General features: G+C 41.7%; 1 protein-coding gene across 1 annotated transcript in view; it reads right to left on the reverse strand.

The window, feature by feature from the left end:
• Positions 1 to 23,279, reverse strand: part of map3k3 (mitogen-activated protein kinase kinase kinase 3) — a 158,650-nt gene that overhangs the window by 97,149 nt on the left and 38,222 nt on the right. Inside the window, exons 3-6 of the mRNA XM_043675368.2 lie at positions 21,129 to 21,250; positions 20,978 to 21,018; positions 6,558 to 6,657; positions 2,347 to 2,460 (exon numbers count right to left, since the gene is read on the reverse strand). Coding sequence (XP_043531303.1) covers positions 2,347 to 2,460; positions 6,558 to 6,657; positions 20,978 to 21,018; positions 21,129 to 21,250 — 377 coding nt within the window. The remainder of the gene's footprint in view (positions 1 to 2,346; positions 2,461 to 6,557; positions 6,658 to 20,977; positions 21,019 to 21,128; positions 21,251 to 23,279) is intronic.

Here is a 23,279-nt window from a genome sequence, read left to right on the forward strand (position 1 = left end):
CTTGAGGGAGTGGGAGGGGGGAGTGGGAGTGGCCAGCCACAGGGCGGTAGGGATGTTTGGTGGGTGTGTCCCAGAAGTGCTCCCTGAAATGCTCCGCGAGTTGGTGCCCTGTCTCCCCGAGGTAGAGGAGACCACATCGACAGCAACAGACATGGTAGATGAGATGGGTGGATGTGCAGGAAAATCTCTGCCGGATGTGAGAAAGTCTTTTGGGGCCTTGGATGGACGTGAGGGGGGAGATGTGGGAGCAGGTTTTGCACTCATGTGGCAGCAGGCCAAGGTGCCAGGTGTGAAGGGTGGGTTGGTGGGGAGTGTGGACCTAACGAGGGAGTCACAGAGGAATGTTCTCTGTGGAATGCAGATAGGGATGAGAGGAGAAATATATCTTTGGTAGTGGGGTCTGATTGGAGGTGGTGGAAATGGTGGAGGATGAAGCACTGCATCTGGAGATTAGTGGGGTGGAAGCTGAGGACCGGGGGAGGGGTTCTATCCTTGTTCCAGTTGGAGGGGTGGAGTTGCGGGAAGTGGAGGAGTTGCGCTGGAGGGCATTGTTGATTATGTGGGAGTGGAAATTGTGGTCCTTGAAATCGGAGGATATCTGGGATGTCCTGGAATGGAATTGCTCCACCTGGGAGCAGACACAACGGAGGCAGATGATGTGGGAGTAAGGGTTCGCGTTTTCACAGGAGGGGGATGGGAGGAGGTGTAGTCAAGGTAGCTGTGGGAGTCGGTGGGTTTGAAGTAGATATCAGTGTCTAGTGGATTGCCGGAAATGGAGATGGAGAAGTCCAGGAAGGGGACAGAGGTGTTAGAAATGGTCTATCTGATCTTAAGGTCAAGGTAGAAGACGTTGTGAAGTTGATGAATTGTTCAACCTCCTCATGCGAGCAGTCATCAATGTAGCAGAGAAAAAGGTGGGGAATGGTGCCAGTCTAACTACAGAAGATAGACTGTTCCACATATCCTACAAAGAGGCAGGCACAGCTGGGGCCCATGCAGGTGCCCATGGTTACCCCTCTGGTGTGAAGGAAGTGGGAGGATTTGAAGGGGAAGGTGTTAAGGGTGAGGACCAGTTCAGTCAATCGAATGAGTGACCAGTGGTGGGGTACTGGTTGGGTTGGCAGGAGAGGAAGAAACAGAGGGCTTGGAGGTCTTCGCCAAGGCGGTTGGACATATATAGAGACTGGATGTCCATAGTGAAGATGAGGTGTTGGGGGCCAGGGAAATGAAAATCACAGAGGAGGTGGAGGGTGTGGGTGGTATCCCGAATGTATGTGGGGAATTCCTGGACCAAGGGGGACGGGATGGTGACGAGATATGAGGAGATAAATTCAATCGGATAGGAACCAGTGGGACAATAGGTCTACCAGGGCAGTCAGGTTTGTGGAGTTTGGGTAAGAGGTAGAACCGGGCAGTGTGGGGTTGCGGAACTGAGAGATTGGAGGCTTCCCACCTGCATCCACTTATTGCCTTCCCAGCTGCCTTCCTCCTATCCCCACCTCCCTATTTATCTCTCAGCCAAGAGCCCTCTCCACATTCCTTCAGAAGGGCTTATGCTAGAAATACCGACTCTCCTGCTCCTTGGAAGCTGCTGGACCTGCTGTGCTTTTCTAGCACCATGCTTTTCAACAGTGGCACTCACACTAGTTGATAACATCAAGTTGTGGTACCCCAATCAATAAGAAACGCAATTCACCTTCACAACGTGTGATTTAAAGTAGAACACTGTACATCAACCTTTGTGTATCAGCATGCCAAACAGCCTAACTGAGCATGCAAGGTGGTGGTGACTGAGAATTTAAATGTCAGGAAAACTTGCATTCCATGCTGAATCATTCTTTTCTAGCTTCCGCACTCATCAACCAAGAATAAGGACAATAAAATAGCATATGAACTTTCCTTTAATGGAATGATCTGAAAGACAGAAACCTGCATGCTTTTGTTTGTTTCTTGTTCAGCAGAAGGGTCACTCAGAATTAGCCTACAGACTGAACTAAAACAAGCTTAAGGAAATCAGGTAGCCATGCTTTAAAGGTTCTGCCACATTGCTTCCTCTGCAAATAACTGTGGTTGCCTAGTTATGCCAGTCTGTTACATTCCCTTCTCCTTCCCTCCCTATGAGGCTCTGAGAAACTTACAATAAAGAATTTTATAATGCTAACCCGAAATGGTTACCCAGAGTTATATGAAAAAAATTCAAAGAGAGAACTGCTTGCTATTCAAGTTACTGCCCAACATTCCAGATTCCTGACTCGCACAATTGTTTCCTGCTTTTATTTATTTAAGGAGCCAGGTGCTCCCGAGACAAATTGTTCACCTTGAGGACCAAGAAATGTTAACACTTACGTGGTTTTTCTCCTGCGCTACCAGCAAGATTTTCAAGCTCTTCATGTTAAAGTTTCGATCTAGCAAATCAACAGCTTTGTCAAGATCATCCTGGCTTCGCAATGGAATTAATAGCTGATGACAAGCAGAAAAGCACAATCAAATAAACTACAAAATGCAAGCAATTCCACAATTAAATGTGATAACTAGTAACATAAATAAATTGGAGTCAAAGTGCCAAAGTACATCACTTATCTAAAATCTTATTATTTTTATGCTCTTTTTTTTCCCCAGAAGTGGATGCATATAAATGCAGTTGCATATTTTAAATTGATTTTCACAAATCCCTGGGCTTCCTTATCTAGTAACAAATTGCCATGTATGTAGTAAACAGTAAAATTGACAGTGCAGCTCAAGGCTTTAGCATTGGCTAGAGGTTTCTGGCTCACAAGGCCAGACACAGTGAGGTTGACAACATTTCTGTTCCTTCAAGGAAAACTCCATTTTAGAATTAAACATATAGGTTTAATCTACATATGCTTGATGAAGTAGTCTAAACATGGCAATCAGAAGTTGAAATCTCACTGGTTACAGTAAAGTATAGGGAATTCTCCACAATTCAATTTCTACCCATCACATGGATAACTGGATTCCTTATGCAACGGAATCTTAAAGGCCAAGGGTAGAAGCTGTACTGCAGCCCAGCCAAACCGATATAAATCCTGATTTACTGTGTGGATACTTTTGCGGCTGCAGTTTTCATGTTATACGTTAACATTCATTATGCAACTGAAAGAAAGCTATGGATTATCTATATTTTCTTGCATATATAACTGTAACTGCTTCCATGGGGGGTGGGGGGTGGGGGCAGTGAACGATGGCAACTTCAGAGAATGGGACTAACTCATGAGCAAAGTGAGAAGCTGATGAGTGCCTAGGTGGCAAACTCTTAATTGAAAGGAGGCTGAGAGAGCAAATAGCCTAGTTCATACTTGGGGATATGATGTTGTGGCCATAACGGAGACATGGGTTTCACAGGGGCAGGAATGGCTCCTAGATGTTTCAGGGTTTAGAACATTTAAAAAGAACAGGGAAGGTGGAAAAAGAGGAGGGGTGTAGCATTGATAATCAGAGAGTGCATCACAGCTACAGAAACGAAGGTTGTTGAGGAAGGTTTGTCTACTGAGTCAGTATGGGTGGAAGTTAAGAACAGCAAGGGAACAGCCACCTCATTAGAGGTTTTCTACAGACACCCTAACAGCAGTAAAGTGATTGAAGAACTCATTGGCCGGCAGATTTTGGAAAAATGCAGATGTAGCAGGGTTGATGTTATGGGTGATTTCAACTTTCCCAATATCGACTGGAACCTCCTTAGTGCAGACAGTTTGGATGGAGCAGTTTTTGTCAGATGCGTTCAGGAGGGTTTCTCCTTACTCTGTATGGAGACATGCTGACAAGGGGAGAGGCCATTTTGGATTTGGTGCTCGGCAATAAGCCAGGACAGGTGTCAGATCTCACGGTGGGAGAACACTTTGGTGACAGTGACCACAACTGCCTCACATTTAGTATAGCCTTGGAGAGTGAAAGGAGCAGTTACTGAGGGAAGATATTTAATTGGGGAAAAGGAAATTATGACGCTATCAGACAGGAGTTGGGAAATACAGGCTGGGAGCAATTGTTCCATAGAAAGGGTACAGCAGACATATACAGACAGTTTAAGGAGCAGTTGTTGCGAACGATGCACAAATTTGTTCCTCTGAGATAGGTAAGAAGGGGTAAGATTAAGGAACCTTGGATGACAAGAACAGAGGAGCTTCTCGTCAAAAGGAAGGCGGCAGCTTACATAAGGTGGAGGAAGCAAGGATCCAGCACAGCTTTAGAGGATTACAGGCTTGCTAGAAAGGAGCTCAGAAATGGACTGAGGAGATCCAGGAGGGTGCACAAAAAAGGCTTGGCAGGAAGGATTAGGGAGAACCCAAAGGCATTTCACTCATATGTGAGGAATAAGACAATGATCAGGGAGAAGGTAGGGTTGATCAGGGATAGCGTATGCAACTCATGCGTGGAGTCTGAGCAAATAGGGGAAGCCTTAAATGAGTCTTTTGCTTTGGTTTTCACAAAGGGACCTTGTTGTGAATGCGAACTTTGAGGAGCTGGGATACTGGCTTGACCAGGTCAAGATTGATGAAGTTAATGTGCTGGAAATTTTGGAAAACATTAAGATTGATAAGTTCCCAGGGCCAGACCAGATTTATCCAAGGCTGCTCTGGGAAGCGAGAAAGGAGGTTGCTAAGCTGCTGGCAAAGATCTTTGCCTCCTCACTCTCCACGGGAGTCGTACTGGAGGATTGGAAGGAGGCGAATGTTGTTCCTCTTTTCAAGAAGGGATTATAGGGAAATCTCTGGCAATTACAGACCAGTCAGTCTTACGTCTGTGGTCAGCAAGGTTTTGGAAAGAATTCTGAGGGATAGGATTTATGATTATTTGGAAAAGCATAGCGTGATTAAAGGCAGTCAGCATGGCTTCATAAGGGGTAGGTCATGCCTCACAAATCTTATTGAGTTCTTTGAGGAGCTGACAAGACAGGTTGATGAAGGTCGAGCAGTGAATGTGATGTATATGGACTTCAGCAAGGCATTTAATGAGGTTCCTTATGGTAGATTCATTCATAAAGTCAGGAAGTATGGGATACAGGGAGATTTGGCTGTCTGGATTCAGAATTGGTTGGCTGACAGAAGGCAGACAGTGGTTGTAGATGGAAAGTATTCTGCCTGGAGGTTGAGTGGTGTCCTGCAGGGCTCTGTTCTTGGGCCTCTGCTCTTTGTAGTTTTAAAAAATGACTTGGATGAGGAGGTTGAGGGGTGGGTTAGTAAATTTGCAGATAACACAAAGGTTGGAGGTGCCGTTGATAGTATCGAGGGCTATTGTAAGCTGCAGCGCGACATAGACAGGATGCAGAGCTGGGCTGAGAAATGGCAGATGGAGTTCAACCTGGATAAATGCAAAGTGATGCCTTTTGGAAGGTCGAACCCGAATGCTGAATATAGGATTAAAGACAGGATTCTTGGCAGTGTGGAGGAACAGAGAGATCTTGGTATTCAAGTACATCGATCCCTCAATGTGGCCACCCAAGTGGATAGGGTTGTTAAGAAAGCATATGGTGTTTTGGCTTTCATTAAGGGGGGAACTAGTTTAAAAGCCGCAAGGTTTTGCTACAGCTCTGCAAATCCCTGGTGAGACCACAATTGGAATATTGTGTCCAGTTCTGGTCGCTTACTATAGGAAAGATACAGAAGCTTTGGAGAGGGTGTAAAGAAGGTTTACCAGGATGCTGCCTGCACTGGAGGGCTTGCCTTATGAAGAGAGGTTGACTAAGCTCAGACTTTTCTCTCTGGAGAGAAGGAGGAAGAGAGGCGGCCTGATCAAGGTAATGAGAGGCATGGACAGTGTCAATAGCCAGAGACTTTTCCCCTGAGCCGGATTGACTAGCATGACGGCTCATAGTTTTAAGATATTAGGAGAAAGGTATAAAGAGGACGTCAGAGGAAGGTTCTTTATGCAAAGAGTTGTGAATGCATGGAATGTGTTGCCAGTGGTGGTGGTGGAAGCAGAGTCATTAGGGACATTTAAGCGACTGCTGGACACGCACAGAGATATCAGTGAATTGAGAGGTGCATAGGTTAAGTTACTTTATTTTAAATTAGGATTAATTCTAGGCACATCATCATGGGCCAAAAGGCCTGTTCTGTGTTGTACTTTTCTATGTTCATAGCACAGGATTTCCTAAATGGGATTGCTAAACCGAAATTTGGAATCATAAGGTCCATGGCAGTGATGGCTGCCATAGAGCTTACACTCAGTAAAGGCAGATCTCCGCATATTTTCAACTTGTGGGCATAGCCGAAATGACTAAATCTCAAGATTTCTGCAACAGCAAAAGTCTCAGCACTCCCTAGTCCACACCCCTCCTCTTACAGGCATACCCACTCCCTGCTTTTACTATTCTCATTGAGGGGTCACATTTTTGTAACATTGAAATGGAAATCCAATGAGAAAACGTTTGGAAACCCCCATCATAACAGAAATGATTCTTATGAGATCTTGGGCAAAAGGCAGAAAGTTCCAGAAAGTAGAGGGTGCAGGGGAAGTGGTAACTTCAAAAGGGACGTGGAGAGTCAAGCAGACAGACTAAATTCCCTAAATAAAAGCAGTTCAAAGTCTCAAACACTTACCTCATTGTTAGTGTAGTTTAAATCCATTAGCTGCCCAAACACGGTCTTGACTTTCTGATGCAGTTCCTCATACTTAACTGGACGGCTAAACTGTATGATTCTGTTAATGAGGACAAAAAAAAACACAAACAAATCACAGGTCATACACACAATTTGTTTCATGTCCAGCATTTACGGGCAGCTGTGAGGCAGGATTAAGAATTCTGTATGGACGAGATGCAGAGCTTCCATTCCGCAGCTGCACTCACAACAACTTTGCGACATGGGGGGGGGCACCTGAACAACATTAAATCGTTTAGAAGGACAGCCTTCCCTTCTACATTTCTTAATATGTTTATTTCAAAATATGTACTCAATTGTTAACAAATAGAATTGAAATTGTACAAAATATCAAAAATAACACCCAACTGGTACTCACTCAGTTTTGGACACATGTATCTCAATACTTATTTCACCACGCAGGGAAAAAAAAGGAGAGGGGAAATGGGTTGGGAGAAGAGAGAAACTTAAACAGAGCTGTGAGGTGACAACATATTTCGGGAGACTTGACAAGAAAGGGAGAAACTAGAAATTCTGTCTTTTTAAGCAGTCAGATAGATAATTTCTATCATTTATTGAAAATGTCAGTCATCACCTGCAACTTCACACCATAACAGTCTTCCATACATAGACATCCCACATAGCCACCAGTGGGCTACCATGATCAATATTAATCATCAGATGTAGGCTACACTAACAGACAGAGAGAAAGTGAGGGCTGCAGATGCTGGAGATCAGAGCTGAAAATGTGTTGCTGGAAAAGCGCAGCAGGTCAGGCAGCATCCAAGGAACAGGAGAATCGACGTTTCGGGCATAAGCCCTTCTTCAGGAGGGCTTATTCCTGAAGAAGGGCTTATGCCCGAAACGTTGATTCTCCTGTTCCTTGGATGCTGCCTGACCTGCTGCGCTTTTCCAGCAACACATTTTCAGCTCGTTTCTACACTAACAGACAGCAGGTTTCATGTTCTAATTCATGTTGCAGAGATAAGGACCGACAACTCTACTAAGACATTCTTTACAACTATTATTTTAGTCGTTAATGGAAAGAATTACAAAGTTTTCTTTAGGAGACAGAGCAGTTGTTACCACTAGAGGAAAGGAAGAGTCGCAGAACTATTTTGAGAGAAACAAGAAAATAAAATCCTGTTGAACTTAATGTCAAAGGAGAATGTTGTCAGGTGCAAGAGTCAAAAACAAGGGAGCATCACAAGTTGCCAAATCGAAAGGTTGATCATTGGACTTGGAACAGTCTAAACCATCAGACTATCTTTGAACCTAACATCTGACTTTGTAAATAATGCATATCTGTCTCTTTTCACATTATTAGCATGATCAGACTATTAATTTCCTACATAACTTAAAAAAGATGCAAATCCTGGAAGTTACAAATTAACAGAAAATGCAGGATATATATAACAGTTAGTTTCTCAAATGAGAGGTGAATGTTACAGAGAAATGTACATCAGAAGTAGCATTGTCAGGAAGCAAAACACATATGGCAGGAGAACTGCTGAAGATTTGAGGTATGTTCATGCTGATGTTTAATTACCAGAGAGTTCCATGTTGTACAGAATGAGCCCCAAATCTCATACCATGCACATCATTGCACACTCTCTACCATCTCTCCAATTCTGGGGTAAAAATGTATAGCACCTGCGTTGCTTCTGTTGTAATTATGAGCTTTTTATTTCGGTGCAGTACAAGACCTTCTTATCACCTACCTCAAAGTGAAAGCTGAAATAAAATCCCAACTGATAGCAGTCAAAAAACAATCAAACTACAGAATCCACTATCTGAAGAAGTGTCCACAATAGGTGCTCTTCCTCGCATCAATGAGGCCCATGTCCAGAAAATGCCTGATTCTGAGGGTCATTGCTTCAACTACTATGAACAACGCAGGAGTTTAAATGCATGGGTTCAAAGATTTTCTTTTTATGGGAGGAGGGCAATACTGTAATATTCTTTGTTCTCTGAATGAGCTTCAGTGCAGTACTGGGTTAGATGAGAGCGGTTAAAGCTTCATTTGAACTGCACTGGAACAAGTGTCCTAGCAAATTGAATAACTAGGGCTGTAGCGAGGGCATGAAATTATATAGAGGGGATAGAAGAGGGCTCTGGAAAGGGGATACTTGTACTTACAATGCAAAAGGGTATGAGAGATTACAGGGCAGTTAATTATGCAATGATATGCAAATTCTTAAAGAACTTGATAGGTTAGTTGCAGAGAGGTTGTTTTCCCTTGAGTGAGAGTCTAGGACCAGAAGGCATAATCTCAAGGTTGAGGACTATCAGATGAGCTATGATCTCATTGAATGGCAGAGCAGGGTATATGGGCCAAACAACTTGCTTCTGCTCCCATGTCTTAGGGTCTAGCTTCCTTATTGATCTATTCTCATCCAGAATTTTATTCTGTTGTTGGTGATGACACATTCTTACTTCTGGGTAGAAGTCCCCGAGAGGTAATTTCCTGTCACACAAGTACAAGCAGAACAAAGTGTGGAAAAGGGGTACAGTGAAAGAATTTAGGGGAAAGGTAAAGTAAAGGGTTAATCATTCCTTTACTCTAAGAATATCTATATGTGAAAACAACTATGCCAAATTGAGATCACACCACATGGATCAGAACCATGAAGCCTGGCTCTGAAACATTCCAGTAATATGTCCTCCCTTACCTTCTTCGCTTTATCTTCAATAAACCATGCTTTGTTCACTCAAATGGGAACAGACTTGAACTTACCACACTAGCTCAACCTGACCAGATTCTCACCAGTATTTTCAAATCCTAAAACTTTGTCCCCTTCCCTATTCCAAAGAAACCAAAGCTACCTGTTAACTATCCGATCATTAAGCTTGAAATCAAAAACATAAATCACTAACTTGTATTTCTATAACAGCACCTCTAATATAACAGACATCTGGGCCAAAGGAGCTCAAGCTTTCAGAAATGGAAGTGGTGTTGTACAACGTTACAGAGGTAGGGAAAGGCAAAGCAATTCGGTGTTTGGGGGCAGCAATCAGGACACACATTAGAATGTTACATTTGAAGCAGCACTGGGACAGGAATTCACTGCCCGACACTGACTCAAGTGTGATCGATGAACACAACGCGGACAGGAATTTAAACCTTCAGACCAGCATGGCTCAGTAACACCACACAGCTTAACTTACTGACTAGAGTTTCTCTCCTGGGTATTTTTACCATACAAGGAAATTAACAAAGCACACGTTTAAATTAGCAAACATCCCAAATTTTAATTTTTTTTCTTTCCTAGCAATTTGCTTTGACATTTCAAATGGCAATCAAGGCCTTGCAGAATTTACAATTAACTCATGTAACTGCTTTGAGTGTGCAGTATTGAAAGTTAGGGACTTACTACATATTTCACGATGACCCCTGAACTGCTCCACACAGATCATGTGCTATTCAATGCTGAGCTTTGTTTTCCAGTTTTTTTTTATTATTATGCTCCTGAGCCCCAGTCACTTCCATCTACCTTTCATTTCTGTGGTCAGGTACTGGCAAGCGTACACAAACCACAGTGCCTTTTCCAAACTTTTCACAATGACCGCTGCAATGAAGACTTATCGCCCAACTTCACAGTGGACAGCTAAAAGCAACAGTCACCGTGCAATCTGTGTGCTATCGTCCAACTTATTTTTTCTCAAAATGATCTAGTCTGTCCCACAATTACATACAAAGCAATTATGAAAGAGAATCAGGCTATTTTCCAACTTAAGTATTTCTGAGACTTGGCACAGAATCATATTGAATCAAGTCCCTAAGAAACTGCAAACTAAACATTCTTTCATATGAAAACATTTGCAGCATCAGTCTGCATGTTTTGGTAAAACTTCATGCTGAATTACAAAGTAAAGAAATATTGTAAGAAAATTTATACAACTTTTAATATCACACTTTTGAGTATTCGAGTCAGGTTATACATGTCTTGTTTACTACAAAATGACCAGGGTCTCTGACTTAAGTGTTAATTCCATCCCTCAATTCTGAAGGCATTCAGCTTCTTCATGAATGTACCCACAGCCACTGGCTGCTCACTAGCTATCTTGCTGATGGGTTCGAAAGCCATGAGGGGCATCATTAACAAGCTCAAAATCACGTTCATCCAACCATCAAGCACATTATAACACCATACATGCTCCAGCTCAGAACTTGTTCAGCTAAGTTGTTAACAATCCAAATGCTTTCATGGCTGAAGTCAGCCTATTTATCAGAAAATCAAACCTGGGATTTTCTAGCCTGTAGGACAGTACCTCATGATGCTGTATTTCTTGATAACAATAGTCAAATAGTTTAAATTATGCAACGCGATAGCACCAACTCAGTGTGCTGGAACAACATAGGCAAACAGTAGAAAAAAGCTGGCTGCAGGTGAGAAGGGCATTTGGCATTAGATCGGCCCGAAACTTGCTAATATTCCAGTGCAAAGAGTGCTGCAGACTGACACATTCCATATTCCAGGTCTGTGTGCTAACAGACACACTACAGCTTTGGCAGTCACCATAAAGGTGCAGTGCAGAACAGCCACTGTCTAAGGCCTTTCAGCTATATCATGCCAAGAGACTGGTAACTTATCGTACCCCTCAGGCAATATGCTCGTGACTGAATGTGTATTAAATGAGATGTGAAGCAACTAGAATGCCACATCCAATTACAAATTGCTCAACAGAAGGGGAAAAATAACTATTTTCTGTAATGGCTAATTTGAAAAGTTTTGAAATGTACTTTTTGAAGCCTAATGAACAAAGTAACATCTCACTAAAATAACACACAGTGTACGTTTCTTATGCATTCATCTTTCTTCACCCAGAAAGTGAGAAGATCATAGATTGCAGTGAAACCTGCCAATATGCTTTTGATTGAGCACCACAGAGTAGATTACAGACAGGGCTTTAATTCACATCTATATTGTTGCTGCATTACAGAAGTTAAATTGTGAGGGTTGAAAGCAAGTGGAAGGCAGGGGTTCATGGTGCCTGCAAAAAACTCCTGTCTTAAAGGTCGATCAGTCTTTTGAAATTTTCCTTCTCTAGTACAACATGCCAAAAGTGATGCAGAAAGATACTGCATCCTTGAAGGATGAGAAAAACAGACAGCATATAATTCTCAAAGAGTCAAAAATGTAGCAGGATGATGTCCTTTCATTAAAGCTGATGAAACTGACACATGAATTTGTCTCTCCACACATGCTGCCCTACCACCTGAGCATTTCGCACTTATTTATATAAAAGAAGTCTTGAAACTAACAGCTAGTCTTCTCCAAGTACTCAAATTTATTACAGTACATAAACCAACAGCCATGCTCAGATAACAACTCACCAGAACAAAAGAACCAATACCTATTAGGTGCAAGGACATAGTTTACAAGATTCCAAGCAAAGACTGCACGAAACACTATATACAACAGGAAGACAACTAGCAATCTGCATCCTTGAACACCAACTAGCCAGTAAACACCACAGCCAGTCATCCCCGATAGCTATACGCACAGATGACAGGGACCACAAATACGACTGGGACAACACAACAACACTGGTCAAGCCAAAGAGACTCAAGATTAGAGTGGTGCTTGACACTGGGGAGACTAGACACCTTCTCGCAAAGCGCTTCAGGGAACATCTTCATGACACCCGCACTAATCAACCCCACCACACCGTGGCCGAACATTTCAACTCCCACTTCCTCTCTGCTGAGGACATGCAGGTCCTGGGCCACCTGCATCGCCACTCCCTCACCACCTGATACCTGGAGGAAGAACGCCTCATCTTCTGCCTCGAAACCCTTCAGTCCCAGGGCATCAATGTGGACTTCATCAGTCTCATTTCCTCTCCCTCCACCTTACCCCAGTTCCAAACTTCCAGCTCAGCACCGCCCTCATGATCTGCCCCACCTGTCAATCTTCCTTCCCACCTATCTGTTCCACCCTCCCTTCTGACCTATTACTTTTACCCCTTCCCCCATCCACCTATTGCATGCTCAACTACCTTCTCCCCAGCCCCACCCCTTCCCATTTATCTCTCCACCCGTGAGGCATCCAGCCTCATTCCTGATGAAGGGCTCCTGCTCCTTGGATGCTGCCTGACCTGCAGTGCATTTCCAGCACCACTCTAGTCTTGACTCTAATCTCCAGCATCTGCAATCCTCACTTGCACCAAGCCAAACAGGAGACAGCCAGAGAGTTTCTAGAAGCATGGCACTCATCTGTGGACTCAATCAATAAAACATTGACCTAGACCCAATATACCGACCACTGCAATGAACAACTGGAACCAGCAACAGCAAGAACAGAACAAAATAAATTCCAGAAGATACAGTACGGCAGCGCTTCACTGGAGGCTCCACAGCATTCAGGATGTCATCTAGAAAGGGGATGAAAATCTGCAAATCAACTTCCCAGCTCAGTGAACACACCGATAACTACGGCAACTGGCACCAGGGCTACAAACCTCTATGCAAACCTTGATTAGTTATCATTGTTTAGCGACTGACAGATTTTGCCTAATTCAGTCTGTAATTGAACTGTCTCTTCAGCATCAACTGCTGCAACTAGTTTACTGTAGTCTTCAAATTTAATCATTTTTCACTGAATTTGAATACAAGTCACTGCAATAATTGGGAACATTTCCCAATTTGATTCTCAATGTCAATCAAACCAAAATCCTTAGTGTAAATTCCAACCCCTCTGCAACTTTAGGTGTAAATCAGCCTCTTAAGACTCATAACCTTATCAATGTTGAAATTTACTAACTCTTGCCTTATTTATTACAAACTGACAGAAGTATAACAGTGCAGAAGGAACCATTCAACCTGCTGTGTCTGCAAAAGCTCTTTAAATGAGTATTATTATTAACTGACAACCTTCTGCTTCACCCCATACCTTTGCACATTATTTTTATCTAATCAAACATCTCCAATTTACCCTGTCTCCTCCACACTCCCAAGCAATGCATTACATATCCTAATTATTCATCCTGTGAAAAGATTCTTAATCATTTATCAAGACTTTCAATATTACAATAGTATTAGCTTAATCAAACATAAACAATAAAGATAGACCATTCAGCCCAAATGGCCAGTTCTGAGTAAAAGTCATATTGGATTCAAAACATTAATGCTGTTCCTCTCTCCACAGATATTATCAGACTTACTGAGTTTCTCCAGAACTTTGGTGTTATTTCGGACCTGCAGCATCCAAAATACTTTGCTTTTAGCTAGTCTGCACTGGTATTTACCTTCAACAAAAGCTGTAGTTCCAATTTTTTGGACTCTTTAATCTTTCCTTCAACCACATATATAACCTAAATTAGCCTGCAGTTCTGAGGAGGACTCAAAACTTAACTATTTCTCTCTCTATAGATGCTACCAAACCTGTTGAGTTCCTTCAGCACTTGGCTTCAATTCTACCTTACGTTGATATTGTTCAATGGACATTCAGTAACTTGGGTAGTGCATCCCACAGACTCAAACCTTTATGTAACATAACTTTTTTTTTTCTTCCTCTGTTCCATCCTAAATCGGTTAGATTTAATTTTATACCTATGTTCTAAACCCCTTGATTAGTTTACATCTACTACGGTCAATCTCTTCATAATTTGAAACGTCTCTAACAAACCCCTCCATTTTCTCTGCTGTTCCAACAAAATCAGCCTCATTTCTTCTTGTCCTCATGAGCAGCTGTATCCTGGGAGATTAAAAGCTAAACACTGGAGACATAGACAATTACAAGGAATAACAATAAGCTGGAAAATTCACCTAGTCTGTCAGTATCTGTGGATGGAGAAATGATGCTTTCAGTAGAATATGAGTCTCTTCAGAACTGTATTATATACAGCACTTCAATTAAACTGCACTGTTTCCTTTCTGTTAACTCTATTGCTTTACAGTATGGAGTTCTAAATGTAGTGTCACTAAAATTTCCCATTACATCCCAACTTTAACCTTCTATACCTCTAGGTTTAAAAGCTAGTGTGGAATTAGCTTTTAATGACCTTCTCCACTTGATGTTTTAGCTGTCTCGCTACTACAAACTCTCAAATTCCTCTTCCCTTCCACATCATATAGCCTTCCCTAAAGCATTACCATTGCTTTGACATTTTTTAAAATCAAAATATACCATTTCACTTTTATTGACATCAAATTCCAATTGTTACTTCTCAATGTGCTAGATATTTCTTGTACTTTCCTTAGTCTCCAAACTGATTTAGTGTTGTTTGGTAATTTGGACACCATTTTCTCCACATTTGTATCATGCCCACCTTAAACATTCACATCCTCAATCACCATTTTTATGTACCATTTAGAAGACACACTGTCGCGATTCATGAAGTCTTCTCTGACGGCATCTTCTAAACCCACAAACCACATCAGCCAAAAGAGAAGGCAGTAGACATATTAGAACACCACCACGTGGCCCCCAAGACAAGCGCCCTTCCAACTTAGAAACATATTACCATTCCATCTCTCTTGCTTATTAAAGACCTGGAACTCTCTTCTAATCACATGGACAAAAGCTATTCAGGACAGTGGCTCACTAATGCCACCAAAGCAATTAGGGACAGAAACAAATCCTGGTCTTGCCAGCAATACTGAGACCCATGTATGAACAAATAAGATGTGAAGTGAAGTGATTATGAACTTGCACATGCAGTGTTATTGCTATAGTGTTGCTATGCTTCTATATACATTATGTTCTTACCTCTCTCCTTCCTTTTCCTTTATACAATCTTGCCTTTGCACATTTTGCCTCTCTACATTGTGGTTAATTTTACATACTTTGAAAGTGAAGTTAAAATTAAGAATTAGTTTACCCCTGCATCATTAAAAGTCAAATCAATCGCTGTTGACTAAGAATATTAAAGAAGGAACAGATTCACAGCACACACTAAACACAGCTTCATATCCTGCTGAAGAAAACTGTAAACTAAGGATTAAGATTAGTGACAAAAAAAAATCATTTCTAGTATATACACAATGCCAATCTGGGGTCAGTACACCAAGCACCAGATCGCTTTTTTGGCAGACGTTAGTTAAGAAGCTGTCTTGTTTCAACTGCAGATAAGAAATTCCACAATTAGCTTTATCTGATCTTACTGGCAAATGTCCATAAACATCAACTCTGCAGAAACAGGCTTAAAAAATTGATTCGGTCAACTTCGATCCAAATTTTTCAAACAAAGCAATGCTGTTAGCTTTGTGTAAATTGGCACACAACAATGAATATGATGCTCCACGTTAGTTGGACTCTATGATCAACAAAGACACTGAAAGAGTTCTTCAATACTTCTGAATCATGTGTGATCTCTCACATCCATCTGAAAGGAGAATTTAACATTTCATTCCAAAGATGCAGCACTCCCTTAGTGGCACTAGAGTGGCGGCCTAAACTGTTTAAGACACACACTGGGACTTGAATCCACAATCTTTCAAACAGAACGAGAATCTTAGAATCTCTATAGGATACAATGCTGCATCTGATTCACAGCTGACAGCAAAACACGGAACTGTTGGAACTGAATTTTCAGTGACTGTCAATAGAAGAATGTTCCAACGTCAATCAATCAATCAATGGGCAAGTAAGCACTTGGAAAGGTCTTGCTGATACCCATAGGGGCCAAAGAGACTCTCACTGCTCCACTCTGAAAATATATATTAGCTTCAACTCCAGATTACAACATTTATAATTTAAAAACACTGGATCCGAAATGCTTGTACCTCTTGTAAAGTTTTCAAAAGTTTGCAGGTAAGTTATATGGCCCTATGACTTAGAGAGTAATGAGCTGCAATGGACCCTTTCAGTCCAGGCCTTGAATGACATCTGCAAACAGTCTGTTTATTCAAAAGCAGTCTATCAATAATCATGGAACACTTGGGGTAAGAAATTAGGACTATAACATTTTCCTATGGGACATGTCAGAATTATTCATCCCTCTGCACAGTATCTTTGAGAGGCTCCCAGCCAGAATCAAGGATACACAGGCCAGAAAGCATGCCTGGGATATCGTGCACCTTTCTGGTTCAAGTTCTGTTTTTTAAAAAACTATGAAGGGGATTATAAAGATTCCAAGCCTTCCAGCGAATAAAGTGAGTTTTCAATGACAGCATCAGATGACAATGTACTTGCAAGAAAGGGATGCCTTGTAGGTGCACCACCTAGCCTTTAGATTAGATTAGATTAGATTACAGTGTGGAAACAGGCCCTTCGGCCCAACAAGTCCACACCGACCCGCCGAAGCGAAACCCACCCATACCCCTACATTTACCCCTTACCTAACACTACGGGCAATATAGTATGGCCAATTCACCTGACCTGCACATCTTTGGACGGTGGGAGGAAACCGGAGCAGACACGGGGAGAACGTGCAAACTCCACACAGTCAGTCGCCTGAGGCGGGAATTGAATCCGGGTCTCTGGCGCTGTGAGGCAGCAGTGCTAACCACTGTGCCACCGTGCCGCCAACCATGTGAAATAAATGGAGTGGGAACTGCTCCCTAATTGCACAGTTTGTGCTGCTCCTTCTGAGTTTTTCCCATGTAAGACGAAGATGCATACACCCAGCGATTAAATTAATAGTCGACAATAACAGGATGATGTATTTCACCATCATTAATGCCTAAGCACTTGCACTTCTCGTGTCCAGCAAAGCTAAGGTGAAGCTGCAGGCTGCAGAGGCAGTTTAAAATCAAGATGCTGCATTATCCTTGCTGCTAATTACATTAAGCGAAATGGCTTTTATTTAAAAAAATCAAGCTCATTTTCTTTATTAAGTACTGAAGAGCACAGAGGCAGGTGCCATAGTAATTAACCTCAAACCCTCCCCTATTCACTTTGCAAGGAAGGCAGCCTAACTGGACTAAAAATACTGTTGCACCAAATCCAACACCAGAACTAAAATGAGCCAGAGGGTCAGAGCACGAGTAAATGTGAAAGCTGCATTGCCACTCAGCCAATGACATCACAACAGCACAGGAACTGGCCTCACTTCCAAAATTACACACCAGGCTGACTGCTCCAAAACTCCAACAGAATGTCAGATGAAATAGCAGAAATAGGCTATACAGTCCCAAAAGCCATTCAATGATCATGGGTTCATCTGATCTCGGCCCCAGTTATATTTGCTTACCTGTTCCCCACAACTTGAATCAGTCTCAGTTTTGAATATATTCAGTGACTCAGATTCATGACCCTCAGAAGAAATTCTTGATCTCGTTCCAAATTCCACCCCCCCCCCCCCCCCCCGACATGCATGCACATGAGAAGCAGCCTTTATTTTGTCAAGCCTTAATGGCTCAGTAAAATCATCACTCGTTCTTCTACAGAGTGAACCTAATCTGAACTGTCTCCAATGTAAGTACATTTCTTTTTAAACAGGGAGACTAAAACTACATGCAGTGTCCTAAGTATGATTTTATCAACATATTGTATGATTGTAGCATGGCTTATCTACTTTGGGATTCTATTCCCTCTCATATAAAAGATCAGCATCCTGCTTGCCTCCCTAATTATTTGCTATGCCTGCACACTAGATTTTGTACACCTAGATCTCTCAACCACAGGACTATTTAGTTCCTCTCTATTTAAATGTTATTTTGTTTCTATGTTCTTCCTGTCACTTTGTTCCCCACATTACATTTCATTTGCTCACTCACTCAAGCTATCTACATTCACTTGTAGATTGTTTGGATCCTGGTCAATTAAGTGCAATAAACAGAAAATAGCAATCTAATCTCAGTAACACACATCACTATGTTAAAGATCAACAAGGTCAGGTCACTGCTGCAGAACTGCACAAATAAGACCATAAGGCATGGGAGCAGAAATTAAGCCATTAAACCCATCAAGTCTGCTCCGCCATTTAATCATGGCTGATGGGTTTTTCATCCCCATTTTCTCCCTGTAACATTTAATCCCTTTGGCAATCAAGAACTTATCTGTTTTAAATATACTTAATGACCTAGCCTCCACAGCCTTTTCTAGCAATGAATTCCATAGATTCATCACTCTGGCTGAAGATGTTTCTCCTTATCTCTGTTCTAAGGGGTCTTCCCTTTAGTCAAAGGCTGTCTCCTGCCAATGGAAATATCTTCCCAATGCCCACTCTGTCCAAGCCTTTCAGTATTATGTTGGTTTCAATCAGATGCCCCCTCATTCTTCTAAACTCCAGCAAGTGTGGACCCAGAGTCCTCAAATGTTCCTTATATGTTAATCCTTTTATTCCCAGGACCATTCTCATGAACCTTCTCTGGACCTGCTCCAGGACTGGTACATCCTGAGGTATGGGGCCCAAAATTGCTCACAATATTTAAATGTGGTCTGACAAAGCCTCAGAAGTACATCCCTGCTTTTATATTCCAGTCCTCTTGAGATGAATGATAACATTGTACTTACCTTCCTAACTACTGATTCATCCTGCAAGTTTACCTTAAGAGAATCTTGGACTAGGACTCCCAGAGTTCTGATTTTTTTCCTCATTTAGAAAATAGTTGATGCCTCTATTCTTCATACCAAAGTGCATGACCTAACACTTTCTCACGCTGTATTTCATCTGCCACTTTTTTGCCCACTCTCCTAACTTCTCTAAATCTTTCTGCAGCCTCCCAGTCTCCTCAATACTACCTTTCTGAGGTATGGGGCCCAAAATTGCTCACAACATTCTAAATGTGGTCTGACAAAGCCTCAGAAGTACATCTCTGCTTTTATATTCTAGTCCTCTTGAGATGAGTGATAATATTGTACTTACCTTCCTAACTACTGATTCATCCTGCAAGTTTACCTTAAGAGTGTCTTGAACTAGTCTTTGTATCATTTGCGAACTTGGTCAGAATGCCCTCAGTTCCTTCAACTAGATCATTAATAGAACACCATTTCGTCACCGGCTGCAATCCTGAGAAGGACCCTTTTATCCCCACTCTCTGCCTTCTATCCATGCCAGTAGCTTGGCTCTAACACCATGGGTCAAAAAGTACAGTGCTGTAAAAGCACAGCAGGTCAGGTGCATTCGAGGTGCAGGAGAGTAGATGTTTTAATAAGGCTTTCATCACCCTCGAAATGTTGACTTTCCTGCTCTTCAGATGCTGCCTTACCCTGCTGTGCTTTTCCAGCAACACACTTTTTGACTCTGACTCTCCAGCATCTACCATCCTCAGGTTCTCCTTCTCACATCATAGGCCCTTATCTTACAGAGCAGCCTCCTGTGGGGCATCTTATCAAATGCCTCTGGAAGCCCAGATAGATAATATGCATTAGCTCTCCTTGATCTAACCTGCTCATTACCTCCTCAAAGAATTCGAATAGATTTCTCAGGCATGACTTCCTTTGATGAAACCATGCTGACTTTGCCTTATTTTACCATGCACTTCCAAGTATTCAGAAATCTCATTCTTCACAATGGACTCCAAAATCTTACTAACAATGGAGGTCAGGCTAATCAGCCTATAAGTTCCCATGTTTTGCCTTACTCCCTTCTTAACAGAGGGGCTAAAGGTGATTTCCCAGCCCTCTCGGACCCTCTCTGACTCCAGTGATTCCTGAAAGATCACTACTAAAGCCTCCAGTGTCTCTTCAGCTATCTGTTTCAGAACTCTGGGTTGTAGCCCTCTGGTGCAGGTGGTTTATCCACTTTCAGACCTTTCAGTTTTTCTAGCACATTCTCCTTGGCGATGGCCATCGTACTCAGCTCTGCCCACTGACTCTCTTGAATTTTTGGGATATTACTCATGCCCTCACACTGTGAAGACTGATACCAAGTACTTATTCAGTTCTTCCCCCAATTCTTTGTTCCCCATTACTACTTCTCCAGTGTCATTTTCCATCAGCCCTGTGTCCACGTTTGCCTCTCTTTTGCCCTTTACATATCTAAATAAACTCTTGCGGTCTTTCCTAATATTACCAGCTAGCTTACCCTCATGGTTATTCTTCTCCTTCCTTATTTCTTTCTTCGTTCCCCAATGCTACACTATATGCTTTCTCTTTTGCTTTTATGCCTACCTGATTTCCTTGGTCAGTCATGGTTGCCTCACCCTCCCATTAGTATGCTTCATTTGCCTACGGATGAATTGTTGCTGCGTCTCCCCCAGATTACTCCCAGAAACTCCTGTCATTGCTGTGAACTGTCTTTCCTGCTAGGCTCCTCTCCCAGTCAATTCTGGTTAGCTCCTCCCTCATGCCTCTGTAGTTGTCCTTATTCAACTGTAATACCATTATATCAGATTCCACCTCCTCCCTCTCAAATTGCAGAGTAAATTCTATAATATTATGATCACTGCCCCCTAAAGGTTCCTTCACTTTCAGCCATTTATAATGTATGAAAATTTTCAATTTTTTTTGTAAACATGGATCCATCATTGACATTATGTTATCACGTACCTTCTTTCACCATTATGTTCAAACTTTATTCGGACATCATTCTGCAACAAAATGGAATGCTTTGCATTAATGAGATGTGACTTTGCAAAATCTCAAAGAAGGTACTTAATGTCAAACCATTAACAAATGACCCTTTTCAATGAGCTCTCACCTGCTTGTTGGCATGGACACTGGCTTTACTCTTCACGCTGTCATAGCCACTCATTCGGCTCCTTCGTCCCATTTGCAGGGCAACCAGGTCCTTCATAATGGACTTTAAAGCTTCCTGCTCATCTGAGAAATTAGAAGTGAAACCAGTGTTAGTGTAATCCAGAGTGTGAATGGTTACAGTTATCTTACAGCAAAAAAAGTTCAACACACCAAAACTGTGGTTGAACTACCCAAACAGCATCACTCTCTAGCACTTTCCCCACAGACCTGCAAATACTCCAATTGAAAATACATTGCATACCGTTCTGAAAGTTAGTTTTAAATCTGATTCCATTATCTTTTTAGGCAAAGAATTCCTGATCATAACACACTGCACACAAAAAAACTCCTTCTGGTTCTTATGCAGTTGCCTTTGATGATATTCATAAGTTATCAATGCACCTGGCAGTGGAAATTGTTTTTTTCAAAACTTTTTATAATTTTGAACATCTCTTAAATTTTTCATTAACCCTTCCAGCTCTAAGGACAGAAATCTAAGCTCCTCTAATCTTACCACGTAACTTAGATCCTTCTACCAATGTAGGAAATCTCTCTATACCTTCCACATAGTTGGAAACTCTATGAAACATGGTACTCAAATTTCAGATGTTTCAAACGCTTTGGTATATGCAGGATGTTACAGCATGGAAATGGGCTACCTGGCCTAATAAATCATACCATTCTTGCTTCGTTCAACTTCGCTGTACCAACATATGGCCTTATTCTATCAACATATCCTTCAACTCGTTTATTCCTTAAGATATGAGTGACCTGGCAAAACCTGCAAACCAAAACATCTAAATTTACCAAAATTTCCACCAAAAAAAGGAAGAAATGACAAACATGAAGTAAAAAGGTGAATGTCACTTTAAATAATTGATACAAAAATACCGGCTATATATTCACAAACATCTACATTACTCCCCACAGACATATGGGATCCGAGTTCAAAACTTAACCATCTCAGCTTCTGATACCTAGGATCTCTCAGTTTCCTACTGAAATGACTCATTCCCTCCCTCATGTCCATTCACCACAGCCATATTTCATTAGAGGTCCCAGAAGTATTTGTTATGTGACCAGCGTATGCCTGCAAAACCTCCTTAGCTACATGTAAGACTCTTAATGTTGCAGATTTTCCAGAGATTGCTTTATCTAATCCCTTAAATAAGCCCTGTAATGTAGTTTGTTCAGCTCTGGAACAAAACTGAAGCAGTAGCAGCTGCAGCGAAACTGCCCTATTCACAATTCCTGCCTTAACCATGTCTTCAGCTTTCTTTTCCATTTAATTGCACTGCACATTCCTTATAAATGTACCTTTTCAGCTCTCCCCTCTGCTGTTCTTTAAAGCTGCTTGTTTGCTTGCTGATCATGCTCCCTAGCCAAGGATCACCTGGACCAGTATTTTATATTATCTCAGAAAATTACATCCAATGCAAATGCTTCAAATTCTTTTCCCAACATTCTTAAAACAATCACAGATTCAGAGATATTGAATTATTAATTTTCCTTACTTGTCCTAACTTTCCATACTTGTTCCATCTTCCCTTAAAACACACCTGTGCTAACTCCTACCATGAACCATGGTTAAGGCATTCCACATTCTCATCACTGAGTTATGAGTTTCCCCAAAATTTCATATTAGGTTTTTTAGAGATTAGATTGTTTTAGGCTATAAAACATAGTGCAGCCCATTGAGACTCTGCCTCATTATGAAATCATGGCTTTCAAATCATCCTCAACCAAACTTTCCTGCCTTACCTCATAACCCTTGCTTCCCTTACTGATGAAAAAAATCTGCCTATCTCAGCCTTGAAGATTTCCAACGAGCTAGCCTGTACAACCTTCGCAGTAAAGAATTCCAGAGATTCATTATTCTCAGAGGAAAAAAAATCCTGTCTTAAACAGATAACTCTTTACTCTGAGACAGTGCCCTCTGGACTTAGATTTCCCCCAAGGGGAAACAACTTTTCCAAATCTACTCTTTATCAAATACTTTCAGAAATGTGAGAGAATCTTCAATAACATAGCCTTTTATTGTATGATACCTAATTTTAGAATCCCATACGAGTAATAATACTTTCTGTATATTTATCCTAAGAAACATTTTCAT

The sequence above is a fragment of the Chiloscyllium plagiosum genome, unplaced genomic scaffold, assembly GCF_037043375.1.
Source record: "Chiloscyllium plagiosum isolate Xiang-an unplaced genomic scaffold, Cpla_swu_hap1 HiC_scaffold_32, whole genome shotgun sequence".
Lineage (NCBI taxonomy): Eukaryota > Metazoa > Chordata > Chondrichthyes > Orectolobiformes > Hemiscylliidae > Chiloscyllium > Chiloscyllium plagiosum.